The sequence below is a fragment of the Juglans regia genome, chromosome 14 (assembly GCF_001411555.2).
Source record: "Juglans regia cultivar Chandler chromosome 14, Walnut 2.0, whole genome shotgun sequence".
NCBI lineage: Eukaryota > Viridiplantae > Streptophyta > Magnoliopsida > Fagales > Juglandaceae > Juglans > Juglans regia.
In genome coordinates, this window is record NC_049914.1 from 18771276 (window position 1) to 18789147 (window position 17872).

At 35.9% G+C, this 17872-nt stretch overlaps 1 protein-coding gene across 1 annotated transcript; it reads left to right on the top strand.

Annotated features, from left to right (window-relative positions):
• Positions 1 to 13713: 13713 nt before the first annotated feature.
• Positions 13714 to 16553, top strand: LOC109014039 (putative pumilio homolog 7, chloroplastic). Its single transcript, XM_018996350.2, has 6 exons — positions 13714 to 13843; positions 13921 to 14341; positions 14538 to 14706; positions 15014 to 15177; positions 15281 to 15539; positions 16286 to 16553. The coding sequence occupies exons 1-6, from the start codon at positions 13732 to 13734 to the stop codon at positions 16418 to 16420; spliced, it is 1260 nt and encodes a 419-aa protein (XP_018851895.1). The 5' UTR covers positions 13714 to 13731; the 3' UTR covers positions 16421 to 16553.
• Positions 16554 to 17872: the final 1319 nt, after the last annotated feature.

The window sequence follows — 17872 nt, forward strand, 5'->3', positions numbered from 1 at the left end:
AAGCATTGATGGTGATACAATAATCCCCTGATTATCTTCACTATTTTTGTGCGCCAAAAATCAATTTTTGACCATATTGTGAATTGTAGCATTTTGTGGGTCCTATTAAGATGTGTTTAACTTTTTTAGGTTGAGATAAGTTTAATTTTTTAGATTGAAATATATGAAGTAGGTTGAGATGACTTTTACTTTTTTATTGGAAGTTAAAAAGTAGTGAGTCCTATCAATGATTGGGTTAGCATGAGTTGAGATGAGTTGAGTTTGATACAAAAACCAAACACAAGTTTATACAAAATAAAAGAGTTCTTCCTGAGAAGAATATCGCATGTAAAAGATGAATAGAATTTCTCAAGAAACGTATTAATTACATCATCGGTTCTTAGTTTCTAAAATTGATGAAATGTATTACTTTCAAGAGTTTGATCCTCAAATTAACAGAAATAAATAAAAGATGAAAAGAAGTTCTCCAGAAGTACACTTCTTTTCCTCTAAGGCAGACTTTTCCCTTTAGGAATAGGACTAGGAATCTTTAGGTGATCTATAAATTCATACTTCCTGTTGGTTTTTGCTCACTGAACTAATTAAGAGTGAGGAGAACGAATTGAAGGAGAATATGATGGTATTGACTTTTGATGCTTTCTAGAGTCCTCTCGCCATGTTGGTAGATGTAGCTCTTGATCCTAATAAATATGAAGAAGAAAATGCTACAGAACAAGGCTTCGACGAGAAGTATAATGGCATTAATGGGACTTTCATGGAAGAGAATCTGGTGGGAGAAAGGGATTTCAAGTGGGATTTTGCAACGCCCGTCCTTGTGGTGAGACTTTTTATAAAGTGATTTTAGAAAGAACGATAAGAATTACCGTTCAATTTAAAACTTTTTACTTCCATACCTAGGGTGCAAGACTCTTTGTTATAAAATAAAATGTGATTTGAGAATAAAAGAGGTTTACAACGGAAAATATTAATCTTTAAATAAAAAGGCCTCTCATACAATTAAACCTTAATGCCTAGACTTCCGTGCTCTTCCCCATGGGTCGTGTCCGTCCTGATGCGTACTTCTCATTCAGTTCCTGTAGGGGAGAGACATACATAAAAACTAAAATGAGTTGATGACTCGTAATCATTACTTCTTACAATTAAAATATAATAACATAGGTTGTCAGTTATGCATTTATCATTCCGTAAAACGTATATGTATATGTATACATGCGTTCTTTTGAAAACATCATTAGGCGGGATTTTTATTTAAAAAAGGATTTTCTTTTTGTAAAACGTGTTCTCTGTCAGTGCCTTCATTTCTTAAAGAATGCGATGCATTCATACATTTATACATTTTTTCTTATCACTTTCATTGGCCGGTACACACTGTTATGTCCTGTGTGTTGGGGTTTGCGGTCTTTTGGACCCGGACTCCGCCCGTGATCACGGGTTGAGAATCCATTTTCCATCAGGGGGCAACACTGGGTGCACTACTAGTACTATTTATCCGGCATTGCAATCTGCCTAGTCCTTTTGTACTCTTTCCATTCATTCATGTGGCCGTTACGTATTTTCATACATTAAACGTTCAGTCATTTCTTTTCAGATCATTTCAGCTCTATCTTTTCAGTTATTTTCATTTAACAGTTCATTCATGGAAAAACATCGTTTAAAAACAAGAGTTTAAACATCATCTTTCATTGAATCCATAAAGCATCAATTCATGGCATCCTTAAAACATCAGTTCATAAGGACGTTTAAAACACTTTCTTCGCGTCATTTAAAGTATCTGTTAAAGCCCGAGGCATAAGCCTCAACATTTCTTTTCCTTAGAAAATACATACAATAAATATTGCGTATAGTCATCCATTCACATACATACAATTAATACTTTGGGTGCGTAAAAAAAGGGGTTGCCAAGAAGAGCCGTACATACGTATGCCTTTGAACACTTATACTTAGCTTGTTTTCATAAAACATCTTTCGTGCCGTTTCGTAAAGCATCGTAAGGGAAAAACATTTCATATATTTTAGAAAACTTTAGAAGAGTATGAACATAATACTTACCTGAACTCCATGCTACTTTCATACCATGCTGTCCATTCATGTGCGTGTCAGATGGCAACCTACATGCATACACATAACCTTGACGTCATTCTTTATCTAACGCATAAACAACTAAACTAGAAGTAGAACTACATTTCACTTAGAACACTCTCCTTCTATCGCGTGCTCTTACGTGCCTTTTACTATGCTTAACCCTTCGGAATCTACTTACGGTCACTACCTCTTCCAACTCAATGTCTTACCTCGAGTGCTCATCCACTAAAATGAACTCATGATTCCCTTAAGATTAAGACACTAAGACCTTCGTCTTACTCTTCTTACTAACCACATTCCGACACATGATTTCGACCGACGGAGTTACACATCCCTATCCTAGACAATACACCTGTTACTGCTTTCATGCATCTTAGCTCACACTAATCATCATTCCCATCCATATACGCCACACGGCTCTAAGCCAACTCTGAGACTTAAGCACCGTGTAACCATGTTTAGGACAGATTACCCATTACATATGGTGAATTTGTCTGGCACATGTGTCTAACCAGATTACACACGTACCTTACCCCTTTATCACCTAAGACCAACATATAACATGTTGATCACCTGCTTGTGTAAACTAGCCCATACTCCAATACCAGCCTTCTCTTAACTTGGCTAGCATGACTCTTCATGCTACCCGTCCATTTTTTTTACAGTTCATCCCAACACTTAACACAATAAGACTCCATTCACCACTATGACTTATGTCACGTCATATAGCTTGAGACTACTCTCAAACTATACCGTGACCTTGTTGAGTCACCCGAAATCCTGCTACGTCATTTCTACGCTAACTCCTAACTCATCGTGAGTACGATCCCTCATGTACTCCTGTCACATCATGACATCTCTTCACATTCCTGCTACGCCACTCCTACACTAACTCCTCACCCATCATAAGCATGACTTCCAGTAACCATGTCACTTCGTGACATTCTCCAATCATGCTTTCGCTGCGTACTCTTACACTTGTTCTGCCACTTCACACATACTCCAAGCTATAAGTCAAATACGGTGACACTTGTCACCTCAGACTACAGGCCACGTCTTAACTACCTTGGGACACTATTCAAAAATTCTCGATACTATTCATCACGCTCTACGCCCACCAATTACACAACCATCTTTATCTCTGCGACACACCACACGGTGTATCGCTGCACCTCATGGAGTACACTCCACGTGTACTCTCTTCATACATACTATGACCCATCACCACTACGGCATACGTGCCATATGGTGCATCACTTCCATCACATGGAGTATACTCTACATGTACTCGTTTTACACACGTTACGCCACACAAAGTACAATCCACGTGTACTCTTCTCAATCCACACTTTACAGCACAGTCCACAACACTACATAACACAGTTCCCAACTACACCAAACACTTCACATACACAACATATTACATCACCGCACTACACAGCGAACTCCACAATACTAACAACACAGTTTACAACCTAACCAACCAACAAATAACATAACGAGAGATAGAGGATTATACCATCGATGAGATAACCCGTGCTTTGCTCATTGATCATCACAGTCGATGATGTCGGAAAGCTCGTACGTGGCGGCTGACCCACGTACAACGGCTATTCACCTTACATGGTGGCTATTTGGGCGTTTGGATAGCTAAGTGTGGTCTTGGAATGGCTCATGGTGGCTTTGTGGTGGCGGTGAGGGGCGGAACACAGCATATCTAGCCGTGTACAGTGGCAATTAGCCACGTGCAATGGTTGTTTTGGCCACTAGAGGTGGCTAGAGGTGCGGGTCTGGAAGGGGCTAGGCATGGAAGGGCTTGGGAGGACCTTGGCGAGGTGGTGGTGGTGTTGATAAGGTGGTGCGGCAACCCTACAACTAGGGCTGCAAACGGTCCGGTCCGGCGATGGATTGAAAATTTTCGGTCCATCATTTTTCCGGACCGGACCGGACCGGACCGAACATCCAAAGGGACCGGATCGGATCGATAGCTATCGGTCCGGTCTGGTCCGGTCCTGTCCAGTCGGTTCGCCCTTTTTTTTTTCTTTTTTTTTTTATTTTTTTAAATAATTAATAAAAAAATTTATTTAAAATACTAAATTAAATTAAGTGACTTATTAATGTGGATTATGTAACAAACTCAATAAAAAAATATTTTATATGGTCAATGATAATAAATTAGATGAAAATTATATTATTAATTTATATAATTACTATATAATTAACTAATTGATATTATATATTTATTAATTCATAAAATATTAACAAGTGTTAATAGCATATTTAAAATTTTATATTGTTAATAGTGATAGGTTAGATGAAGATATATATAAAATATTTTTAATTTATAGAATATTAACAAGTATTAATAATATATTTAAGAATTTATATTGTTAATTGTACAATTATTATATATAAAATATATATAAAAAATATATATATTTTTTTATTTTTCATTCGGTCCGGTCCGGTCCGAAAAAACCGTGGACCATGGACCAGACTGAATGTTTTCGGTCCTCTAAAATATGGACCGGATAGGACCGGTCTAAGTCTCGGTCCGGTCGGTCCGTTCGGTCCAACCGGACCGTTTATCACCCCTACCTACAACAGTAGATCTAAGCCGTGCGTGAGGGAGAGTTCGCGAGAGAGAGGACGTGCGTGAGGGGTAGATTGGGGCTATGGATGGCTGGGGTAGGCCGATGGTGGCCAAAGGAGGCTCGAGACGGTGGCTGGACATCGTGGGTGGCAACGTACGGCGGTTGAGGTGGAGGAACTCGTGCGTGAGGGAGAGAGCCCATGCATGAGGCTACATGCTTCGGTTCAAGGGGAGGAGGAATGGGAGGTCAGGGGGTGCTTGGTGGCCTAGTTGGCCGCATACGGCAGCGCAAGAAGGAGATAAATGGGTGAAACCCATTGCATTGGGGCTACTGTAGGAGGAGAGAGAGAGAGAGCTGCTTGGGGTTCACCGATGGAGGGAAGGTGCTTGCCAACGTAAGGGGAAGACGCCGGCATTGACGGTGAGGCTGGGTGGCGTGCTGTGCGGTGCTGGGCTAGAGGAGAAGAGAATCGGGTGAGAGGGAGAGGAGCTTCCATTGGGCTCAAGGGGAGAGGGAGGAGAGAGAAAGGGAAAGGAAAATGAAAAGTGAGGGAGAAAGAGAGAGGGTTTGGACATTTAATCCAGGCTTACGAGACGATCTAACGGTAGGGAATTAAAACACTGATTTAAAAATACGTAAACATTAACTTAAATAAAAATACTGAGATGAATTAAGATAGAATATTATTTAAACTAAATTTTAGTTTATAAAAATAATATTTCTTCATCATTAATAAAATAATGAAGTCTTATTTAATATCTTTAAGAGAATAAAACTATTTAATTAATTGAAATTTAACATAATTTAAATCTCATAATATTTTAAATAGCTGAATCATTTTAATAAATATTATTAAAATAATTTTCTACAATTATAATATTTTTGGAGTTCTTAAAAAATATTATAATTGTCTTATTTAAAATCAAGCTTAGTTCAATAATACTAAAAATATCTCATATAAATATTTTCAGTTCATTTAAAATACTGGACGTGTTTTATAAATCACATAATATCTTTCAAAATACATCATTAAGATTCGGCACACATAACAAGTCTAGCAATCACTAAAGAGAAAGGCAGATTGTTACATAATTTCTATCATCCGAATTTGGTTCTGTCAAGGAGCGGGGTGTTACAGATCTAATTCGCAATCGGGTTGGTCATGATTCATAGGGGTGATATTCGGTCGGTCCGGATCGGAAAAACCGACCGGACCGGACCGAGAATGGTACCGGTCGGTCTCGGTCCGAATTTTATAGAACCGACTTAATTCGGTCTGGTCCACGGTCTATGGGTTTTTCGGACCGGACCGGACCGAATTAAAATTGAAAAAAAAAATATATATTAATTATATAATTCTCATTTAACATATCACTAACTCACCATTAAATAATTATTAACTAATAGTCTAATACTAATATTTATAATTTTATACTAATATTAATATTTATACTAATAGTCTAGACTTTACTTCTAGACTTTACTTCTAGTCTTCTATACTCTAATATGGTATATAAAAAAAAAATACTAATAGTCTAATATAGAGTAAGAGTCTATGACTATAGTTATAGTTATACTAATATTATAATATAGTTATAACTTATACTAATCATGGATTCATGATTCATAATAACTAATCACTATAAGCCTATAGTATTAATGTATTATTATATAATATCTAGTATTAGTATTACTATATCATTATAATATAAATATTATAATATAGTTATAACTTGTACTAATTACTAAATCACTATAACTAATATTAGTATATTACTATTTACTAATAGTCTAATACTAATAATATTATATAGTTATAACTTATACTAATCAAGTAATCATGGATTCATGATTCATAATAACTAATCACTATAAGTCTATAGTATTAATGTATTATTATATAATATATAGTATTAGTATCACTATATCATTATAATATATATTACTATTACTATTAGTAATTTAGTATTGATATAGTCAATAGTTATTTAGTATAATATAAGTATTATATAATATATTATACTAAGTAGTAAGTACCAACTATAAAACTATTATAAGTTATAATAACTTTACTCATATAAGAGTTATAGTATAATAGTATTAATAATTTAATAGCATATTATAAAAGTTATAGTATTATAGCATAATATTTGTATAATAGTATAGTATTAATATCACTAAAAGTTATAAGTTATAACTATATATACCTACAAGGCTAATAGCATAATATTTGGGTTTTTTTAGTTTTTTATATAGAATAGTTTTTTTTTTTTATCATTGTATTTTTCAAGATCAAGCTTTTTTTTAGTAGTTTTAGCTAAAAAAAATGTACAAAATTTGAAGTGGGCCGAAAAAAATTAAAATTGGGCAAAAAAAAAAATCAGATTTAGATGGGCTGAATGTCCCATTTTAGACATGTCCAGACCGACTGGACCGACCCTAGACCGGACCGAACCGAAATGGACCGGACCGGACCGGTCCTATATGTGACTCGGTCCGGTCTAGGGTGGACAATTCTTGGACCGAATAGGTCCGGTCCGGTCCATAAAATGGCCCAAGACCGGACCAGACCGGACCGAACTCACCCCTAGTCATGAAGTTGTTCCCTCACCTGGAATAATACAAATCCTGAGGATCAGGTAAATGCTTCTAAAGAAGCTAGCAACTGAGGTAGGGGCGACGCCGCAGGGCATGGGCCTTTGCAGAGAAACTTTTGTTTATTGTCATGCAAGCCCACACAAAACTCCACATGGAATCATCGAACAAGAGGGAGAAGCCTGATGTGCTTGCCAACCCAAACACAATACTGCCATACTTGGCTGAGGAATACAAGATTCGTATCACGGACATGAATGGATCTGAAGTGGTTTCGCTAACGCTAATACAAAAGCTCTCACCGCGACCAACTTCAAAAAATTCAACAATCGTTTATCCTTACCTTCCCTGCAAATCAGTAATACCAATTTCTTGATAGAGGAAGAGAGAAACAATCTTGCTGAAGAAGGAAAAATGGAAGCGTTATTCGTAGAGCCCTAGTACGAAATGAGTATGATGGTTTGCAGGCAATGGGACATGCCCAAAAGCTCAGGGAAGGTAAGCTCCATGTATGCACTAAGGACTCACTTGATTGTTGTCGCCAATGATTAGTACAATCTCGAGGTTGATGATGTAGTGGAGATTTGATCTTTTTTAGTTGGTAAAGAAGAAAAACTTTGCTTGGCTCTTGTTGTGGTTAGCAGGAAAGGAGATAATGGCAGCAATGGGAGCCAAAGCAGTACTGACAATAATGCAGTAGGAAGTGAGAGCTTTCGGTTAATGTAGAACGTGGAAGTATCGGCCACGAGAGCAGAGAAACGGGAGTAGACGAATATCAATGGTGATAGTATCTAACACCCTAATGAAGGCCCAAATCACATTGCCTATACTCTAAAAGGACTAGTTAATGATACAAATAGAGTCTTATTGGAATCTTATAAAAAGTAAAAACTTCTTATTCTCAAGCAACGTGGAATTCAATACACCAACTACTCTTATCCATATCATATGGGTATCACATAGTACTTCTAGAATTTAAGTTGCATACGTTGAATTGTGAAGTGGGGAGTTTTGGTTTTATCGGGTTCTTTATTACGGTGTGCCTTACAATTAGATCCCATGTAAAATAAACATTGATTTTTCATTTGGAAAATAATAGTATCGATGACATGGTAGGCTCATCTTACGTTAGGATGTCATACCATTAAAGTATTTATAAAAAATTCATTGTTCAATCATATATCATCTCGTGATCAAATGTAAGTATCACATATCCATACTCCGAGAGTATCTGATAATTAATTCATATTTTAAATTGTTTTATATGTTAAAAACTTAAATGAATAATCACTTAGTTCATATTTTTTGTGATTTTATTATTTGATCCTTGTTTTGGTTAGCTAGTGCTTCCTATCTTGTTATCAGTTTGTTAATTCATCCAATTTGTTTCTACAAGTTCCTGTAAGCATATATCTTGGTTTCCTTACTTTAGTTCTCTTAGATTACGTTGTCAAGATATGTGGTCAACTCCAAATGGTGGGGTGAGGCTATGTTATGTTTGATTTAGGTTGGGTATTTTTTTTTTATAGCAATAGGAATTATATTCATCAAGGAAAAACTTACACAAGAGTATCAATCCAAATAACAGTTTCAATACATTCGGGAATCACTTTCCACCAAGTTGCTAACTCATCTAAATTCCATGCAAACCTAGCCAAAGAATGTGCTGCACCATTTGCTGCCTGACACTTATGATGAGCAATATTGCCCCAACAAGACATTTTTTTTTATAGGAAACATCACAAACTTTTCATTAAAAACAATAAACATTACAACTGTTTATCAACCCAAACAGGTTGTTTAATAGAAATAGGAACATCATCACACCAAACATTGACATCCTGGACATTCAAAGCTCGTCTAGCTAACTTGTGAGCCACCACATTGGCATCTAGAAATACATGTTGGATAGAACACTTAGACACTCTTTGCATCAATTGTTTAACATCCTGAAGTATATGCCCCATCAAAGATGAAGAACCAGTTGGAGCTTGGATATCTTGAACCACCAACAGTGAGTCACATTCAATCTGTAATTCATGAATACCCATAGGAAGACAAAATTGCATACCTCTTAGGACTGCAAGAAATTCTACTTCATATGAATCTGTCACAGCCAATTCTTTCTTTGACACTGCCACAAGAACCTCTCCCTTGCTATCTCTTAGTACAAAACCCACACCTGTTGCACCTTGTTCATGAAAAATTGCTCCATCTACATTCAATTTGAGGACATCATTGCAGGAGGAGACCACTTTGTAATTTTGTTTTTCCTAGTTATTGCGTCTAATTTGATAATCTTGCACATCTGTTTCATTGAGACAGCTTGAGAAACCACCCATTCAGCTTGTAGTAGTTTGTCCTAAAAAATTTTCTGGTTTCTCCTACACCAGCAGTTCCAAGCCAACAACAACATAAGTTCCACCTCTTCTTTAGTTTTTGTTTCAAGAAATTTTCTTAGAAAAGCTGAAAACTGCACATTAGGATTTGATATCTGGAAATCTGGAAACAATTGCACTCGTCATTCTTTGATTTGTTCACACTGACAAAATACATGCACGGTAGTCTCTGGTTGCATATTACATAGCTGGCATTCTTCATTCAACCCTGAAATTCTCTGTTTCAGGTTCACTAATGTTGGGAGGCCCTCCAAGCAAGCTCTCCATGAGAACACCTTAACTTTATTTGGAATATTTAGTCCCCAAAGTAATTTCCAAACTCTATTCTGGTTACTTGTATTGGATAATTCAGGCAGCCCAATTCCCATCTCCATTTCAGAAAATAACCTATATTCACTTTTTACTGTGAAGCAACCACTTCTCTACATACTCCAAATCATTAAATCCTCATGATTCTTAGAACTTAAAGTAGTTTTTAGGACCTCATCTGCTACTTGAGGTGGCAGTTCCCTTCTCACCTTAAAAACATCCCACCATTTGGTAAGAGGGTCATTAAGTGTTTCCACCTTAGCCCCCTCATCTTGAATTCTGTTCACATCCACTAAGTGTTTAAGATCTGATATCCTAGGTATCCAGTTGTCCTTCCATATTTCAATCAATCTTCCATTACCTACTCTCCATTTGCGAGCAACAACCAACCTTTTCTTCACTGACCATATTCCTTGCCATGCATAAGAGATGTTAAAGCCCTTTTTGGATTCTATTTATGTTTTATTAGGGAAATACCTGGCCTTTAATACTTTGTGTAACAAACTGTCCTTACTTTTGCATTAGCCTCCAACCTTGTTTTGCACGAAGTGCATCATTAAAAATACTCAAACTTTTAAAACCCATGCCACCTTTAGACTTTGGAGCACACATTCTTTTCCAACTTACCTTATGAATCCTCTTCTCTTCCTTTTTCTGGCCCCACCAAAACCTGGCCATCATTTGCTCTAGGTCATGACACAAAGAAGAGGGCAACTTAAAACAGCTCATAGAGTAAGTGGGGATTGACATGGCTACTGCTTTAATAAGAATCTCCTTTCCACCTTGAGACAAAAGTTTTTCTTTCCAGTTTTATAACTTATACCAAACTTTGTGTTTTATGTCTGAAAAGGCTTTGTATTTATCCCTCCCTATCAATGGTGGTAGACCAAGATACCTTTCATACTGTTGGAAGGCTTGAATTCCCCAAAACTGCATGAGATAAGTTCTAGTGGCAGGTTATACATTTGCACTGAAAACCATAGCAGTTTTTTCCCTATTAATTTTCTGTCCAAAAGCTTGTTCATAAGTCTCTAGCAGGTTATGTACTACCAAGGTTTCATTGACATTTGCCTTACAAAATAGAAGACTATCATCTGCAAAAAGCAGATGATTATTCAAAGGAGCCCCTCGACAAACTTTAACCCCACTCAACAGACCACTCTGTGTTGCTTGATTTAGAAGAGAGGTGAGTCCCTCGGTACATAACAAGAATAGGTAAGGGGATAGAGGATCCCCCTGCCTAATACCTCAAGATGGAAAGATAGTACTAGTAGGCTCACCATTAATAAGAACAGAAACACTTACTGATCTCACACAGAACATAATCATTTGTATCCACTTATCCTGCCCCAACAAGACATGGAAGGACCCTCCTTGTTCAACTCTTGCACCACAAGAAGGGCATCACTTTCTATTTGCAAGTCTGTAATTCCCATAGGCATACATAATTGCAACCCTCTTAGAATAGCAAGCAATTCTATTTCAAAAGAATCAGTAACCATATGTTCTGGTTTACTGTAACTTGGCCCTTCTCGTCACGCAGCACCATACCAACACCTGATCTACAAAGATCACTAAAAATGGCCCCATCAACATTGAGTTTGAAGACCCCCACTGGTGGTGCCACCCACCTGCAGAGTGTTTGCCCAACTGGATTGTTTGATACTGCAGTAGAAGCTTGCTCATCAAACATAGAAAGTGCATGTTCGATAACCTGCTGTGGTGATAATAGGTTGTTTGCATACAATTTCTGGTTCCTTCTATACCACATGGCCCAAGCTATAAGAAAAAGTTTTTCCAATTCCCCTGAGATCCTTCTTTTCATGACAGCATCGACCACTTGCATAAAATTCAGCCTTTTATTTGAGTCTTGTAGGATGGAGCCAGCTGTTTTAAATAATGGGGCAGTCAAATAGAGCATGATTTAAGTCTTCCTCTCCCTCTTGGCACCAGTGACATTTTGCCTCCTCAAGAACACAACGAATTTTTAGATTCAGCAAAGTAGGTAGTCCGTTCTTGCACACCCTCCACGCAAAGATCTTCCCTCTATGAGGGATGTTAAGTTTCCAAATGCTCCTCCATACCTGTCTATGCTCCTCTGCAGAAGAACTTTAAGCTACCTGTCTATTATTACTCAAGGAGTGGAAAAACTTATAAGTAATTTTAACAGTAAACACACCATTCTTCTCATGCTCCCATACCAAACAATCTGAGTTAGGCTCAAGGTTAAGCATCAGGTTAAGCAAAACATTTGCCTCTCTCAGGTAGCAGTCTCACCATTTCTACATTCCACCATCGGGTATTCTCATCAATTAAAGTATCCACTGTTGAGTCCCTCATCTGTGAAGCTGAGACAGTTGCAGGGGCAGTCATTACTCTATGGTTTGGTAGCCAATAATCAGTCCATATCTTAATACCTTTTCCATCCCCAACCCTCCACCTGCACCCCTTTTAAAAAACATCCATGGTCTCCCAAATACCTCTCCAAACATAAGAGGGGGCAGAACTTGATTGAGAATCTTTAAGACTAGTGGGAGGAAAGTATCTAGCTTTAAAGATTTTGTGTAAATACTAACGGAGTAATGAAATACTAATGGAGAGTCATTGTTAATAGTGACCATTGAGATTAAAAAGGTAAAACATACAATCTGGCTTGCAAGATTTATCACCATGCTTGCCAAGTTAAGTTAGGTATTAAATATTGGGAGCAATCCCTTGTAGGTTTTAATGACTATTTTACAATCTGATTTTCTAAATTTTAAAAAACTTTTCAGGCTAGTTCTAGTCCCTAGTAAAATTTTGTCTTATAAGCGTATATTTCGGCAATCAAAACTCGTTGGAAAACTATTTCTGATGACAACACGCGGGGAACATTCATTTTGCAGCGAATTTTAGTCGTCGAAAATACTATTTCCCGCAAGAAAAATAGCCGAAAATTGTAATTTCTGGCGGTTGTTAACCATGGTTGGCACTCTGTTTTGCAAGAAATATCAATAGTACTATTTGCGCGGGCAAAAATCGCAAATAAGCTCATTTTCGACGATTTTCCTACTTAATTTGATCGCTACTTTTTGTGGCCGCAAAAAGCGGTTATTTTTGTATTATCCTGACTGAAAATCTCAACATTCCCTATATTTTTTCCCAATTTTTAAAAATCTTTTACTTTCTAAGTAAAAAAAAGAAAACAATTCCTAAAAGCCGAAAAGGTGGGCAAATTTGTAAAAGGCACAACGTACGTAGTACGGAGGTGGAACGCACGTATAAATGTTAAAATTAAGAAAAATTCTACTTATAAATCTCATATTTTATACACTACTTAAAAATATATGATATTCTTCATATAATTCAATATAAAATATGATAAAAATATAAAATTATATATTTTTAAATAATATATAAAATTAATGTAAAACTTTTACGTAGCACAACTCTAAAATTAATGTATCCGATATATTCCTGATTGTATTAGGAACTCTTAAACTTAATATCTATCCGATATATTCCTGACTGTATTAGGAACTCTTAAAATTAAACTCTTAAAATTATTTAATTGTTTGTTGAAGTCCTCTCGTTTAAGGAGACTTTTGCGCTGCTAATCCTAATCCTACTATGATTGTCCAAGTCGTCTCCTTATGCAAGAATTACTATAAATATAGCATAAGCCAGAAGGGGTTTTTTCTCCGAACAACTTTTCCCTACCTTTCAGTATTTCTCTTGTTTTCGTTATTGTTTGGCTTCACTCAAGAACTATCATGGATAGAACTGTTAATATTATAGCTGCAGGTGATAGATCAGATAGAAGTACTCTGTATCTCGATTATGACCCACCTGTCAACTGGGGACCAATTCTTCCCAACAATGAAGGTATTGGTATTATTATACATGCAATGGCTTTATATGTTTTGTGTGTTTTGAAACGTCTATATCATGTATATATGCAGGAAATAATCTGGATGTTGTAAACCTCGGAGAAACATTAGCAAATACTTATTTGGGTGCAGCAGCAGCAGCAGCAGCCATCCGAAATAACCCTACTAGATTTAATGCATCAACTAGTGTAGTGTCAGACAGTAATGGATGGAGAGAGACCCTGAGAGAAGCTGATACTGGTTTGGATGCAGCGGCAGGCACCCGAAATACCCAAGCTACTAGATTGAATGCAGGTATTCGAGGGTTACAAATTGGAGGGAGAGAGAGTGTTAATCGAGAGGGAAGGATATTCCAGTTGATGAATGACGTCGATAAACAGCCCCTCTTTAATAAGCTAATTGAGTCAGCCGATGTCTCTTTGTTGACGCGGTTTGTAGCCAAGATAGTTTCGCAGCCTGAATCACTTATCAAGGCATCTCTTAATTCACATGGGTAATTTACTCTTCATCTTTAACTTTTTTTTTTAGTATTATTATTATATATAAAGGGCACATATGTACTCTGCTTCAAATAATACATTTTTACAAATACTTGTAAACCCGAGTTCAACACTTGTCACAACATCTCTAAGTTTTGTGCTTGTCATTTTGCTGAACTGATTGTCATGCAAATATCACCGTATGGGCAGCGTAAAATCAGTTCGGAAGCTTATCAAAGTGCTTGGAAAGACTAGCTTGGTTTCTGATATGAATACAGCTCTCTGCACTGACAATGGATTCTATAGATTGATGACACATCCAATCGGATCTTCTGTTATATTAAAGTGTCTGGATGTAGCTAGTTCTGAGCAAAACAAGGTAATTCCCATTTACTATTTGTTGAAATTACTGACTTAGATGCTATATATACCCCCTTATTTTAGTTTCTCGAGAAAATAAAGAAACTTGAAGTTTGACTGAAGAAATTCTATAAAGATCTGCAATATTGTGGCTGGAGCATTGATTCACTACCCGTTGCCATACAGCTTGTAGTGTTTGAGAATTTGATCTCGTCCTAGCTAGCTAGTTACCTATCATTGCCAACACTGTTGAGTTTTAGGAAGCCATACTGCATAATTTCTTCTAGTTTATTTTGCATCAATGTGACTTCGTCTTTCCTGTTCAGTTGCTATACGAAGCAGCCATAATGTACTGTCTCGAACTGGCCAAACATGAAAGAGGATGCATAAACTTGAAAAAGTTCATCACATCTAGCAGAGGCCAAGGCAGACAACAACTCCTAGATTTTATTGCAGGACATTCGTTGTACCTCTCTCAAGATCCCACTGGGTACTTCCCATTAATCACTCTTCTTCTGATCTATTCCTATTTTGTGCATAAAGTTCTGTGCTTTTTGTCATATTGAGTTGGTTTAATTTTTCGAGTTTTCCAGGAACTATGTCTTGCAGCATGTCCTTGCACTTCATGATCCTGCCTTGACTAATAAGATCTGCTCTGTTCTGAGAGGCCACTATGTACATATTTCTTTACAGAAAGGTGGCAGTCATGTGGTAGAGAGATGCTTGGAATCTTCAGGAATGGAATATGTGCTTGGGGAACTTCTCAAGACTGACAATGTTCACGAACTCTTACAACTTGCTCGAAATCGTTATGGGAACTATGTGGTCCAAGCAGCTCTGATAGCCACAAAGGTATCCATTTTGAATTGCATACCCAGGGATGATATTATCCATTGAGAAATGTTTGATTCACAAAGAGACCTCACAATAATAATTTTTACAAACACATGTACTCTGTAAAATTTAAAGTAAATCTAACGAATCGGTTTATGGGTTTTACTTTTAATTGTAAGATCTTTTGTGACCTAGCACTACTCTAATAGGTTTTATATATACCTAGGCAAGTTATTGTTTCAAGTCCTGCTAGCATGCTGCCCAGCGGTCAAAGTTGGGCGTGTCCTCTAGCACAAAATTATTTTTTTAATATATTTAAATATTTTGAAAAAAAAATACCAATACACTAAAAATCATTTTCTTAATTATTAAGTAAAAAAAAATTTAAATACATAAGCAGTCAAAATGAGGAGGCAAACTCAGGCAACATACTAACATTTTCCTATTGTTTTTTATATGTAAAAACAAATAGTACAATTGGTAAGATTTCACTCTCATGTGAGACATAAAATACATAAAATATGACCTACAACATTTATTGTTATCCGTACAAATATTTCAAGCAAAATGTAAAGAGCAAGTTAAATGGTCTTTGAGGAACTTCGATCCGTATCACAAACCCTATATATGTGCTTCGTTTCAAATGCAGTATATTCAATTTAAATGGTCTTTCAATCTGCATGGCTATAAGTAAATTATCCTCCCTTACTTTAGCAATATACATAGCATATAAAGTCTGAATTTTCCCATTTTCTGTCTTCCAGCGTGCAGGTAGTCCCTCCTTTCAAATGCTTCTATGGCTCCTGCAACAGCATTCGTATGCTCTCCAATCAGGATACGGATGCAATGTCTTGAAGCTGATTGCACGTGAGGATTGCAGAAACAAGATACAACTTTGATCGTGAAAGTAGTAGATCGAGTGTTCTATTTTTGTTGAGATTCTCTGTTATTTTTGGGATTAGTTGAGTTGCTTCTTTGTAGTTAATTAATATTGTAGTGTGAATAGGATCATGTCTGCTTACTCTCAAGTGGACTGTGTAGGTTGAAAGGTCTCTCCAGTCTCCATTTTTTTTTAATGTATTTGCAGTAAATTTTGTTATAAATATATTTCAAGCTGCTGTCTTTAATTTTGTTATGGATATAGGATTTGTTTTCCTTTGGATAAGAAACTTGGATGCAGGGATGTCAAATCGTATTAACGGACTGTATATATTATACTATATAGTTCAATCTGAACATGATAGCTTAACGGGTAAGATTTCCAAACCCTAACATGACCCATTAAAATAAGTGATTGACATGACATGATCCGTTATGAATAAATTAAAAATGTTATAGTTGTAATTTTGAGTAAAAACTTTAATAGGTCTAAACGGATCACTAACAGGTTAAGTGGGTTGACCGATTAGTGAACCATTAATTAATTGTGTCTTAATGGGTCAACCTGTTTTGACTTGAACCCGTTAACATCAAATCTAAACTTGTTAATTTTGTATCGTGTTTATGTTGAATTAACGGATCGTGTCAAATATTATCATCCCTACTTGGATGATGACCCTTTAAGGGCTGGTTTGCTTTCTAAGATAAAACTCAAAATTTTGGAAACTTTAAAAACCTCTCATCATTACAACTTTTTAAAATCTCCACACAAAATAAAATAAAAAATTCAACTTTTTTAAATCCCAAAACAAAAATAATATTAAAAAATATATTCTAACAATATTTTATTCAATTTTTTTACTTTAATCTCAACTCATCTCATTTCATATCTGAAAACAAACGAGAAATGAGATCAATTATGCCTTTAGAAAAGTCGAAATAATAATATTTTTTATATCCCACTAAAATGTGATTGAGTGTAAATAAGTTGAAATATATGTTTGAATGTATGAAGTAAATTTAGATGTGTTTAACTTTAAAAAATTGAAAAAATAGTAGGTTCCATCAAAGATTAGTTTGAGATTGATTGAAGTGATCTTGACATCCAAACATAGATAGTTTTGGTTTAATAAAACTCTATGATGCTATCTGATCAAGAGATTTTGTTTGATTCATTATTTTCATGTTTACATGTTGAAACCAAAAAAATTAAAAGAAATAATTCTAAAAATCTTATATAAATAAAATATATAGGATATTTCTTAAGAAAAAAAAATAATTCTTTTTATAAATCCTATAAATAAACTAAACGTGGAAATCATATTAAAAGAAATTGTATCATACACCACATTATTTCCAAACGTGAATTTAATCATATTCTTAAAATGCTTTTACTCCCAAACATTATATTAATGTAAACGGCAAAGAGAATGTTAGATTTAAGGAATCAAATTTGGTCAAATTAGAGGTGG

Coding starts and splice junctions, on each gene's coding strand:
- LOC109014039 (XM_018996350.2), top strand. CDS start 13,732: ATGGATAGAACTGTTAATATTATAGCTGCAGGTGATAGATCAGATAGA. Junction 14,342..14,537: donor GCATCTCTTAATTCACATGG/GTAATTTACTCT, acceptor CCGTATGGGCAG/CGTAAAATCAGTTCGGAAGC. Junction 14,707..15,013: donor CTAGTTCTGAGCAAAACAAG/GTAATTCCCATT, acceptor TTTCCTGTTCAG/TTGCTATACGAAGCAGCCAT.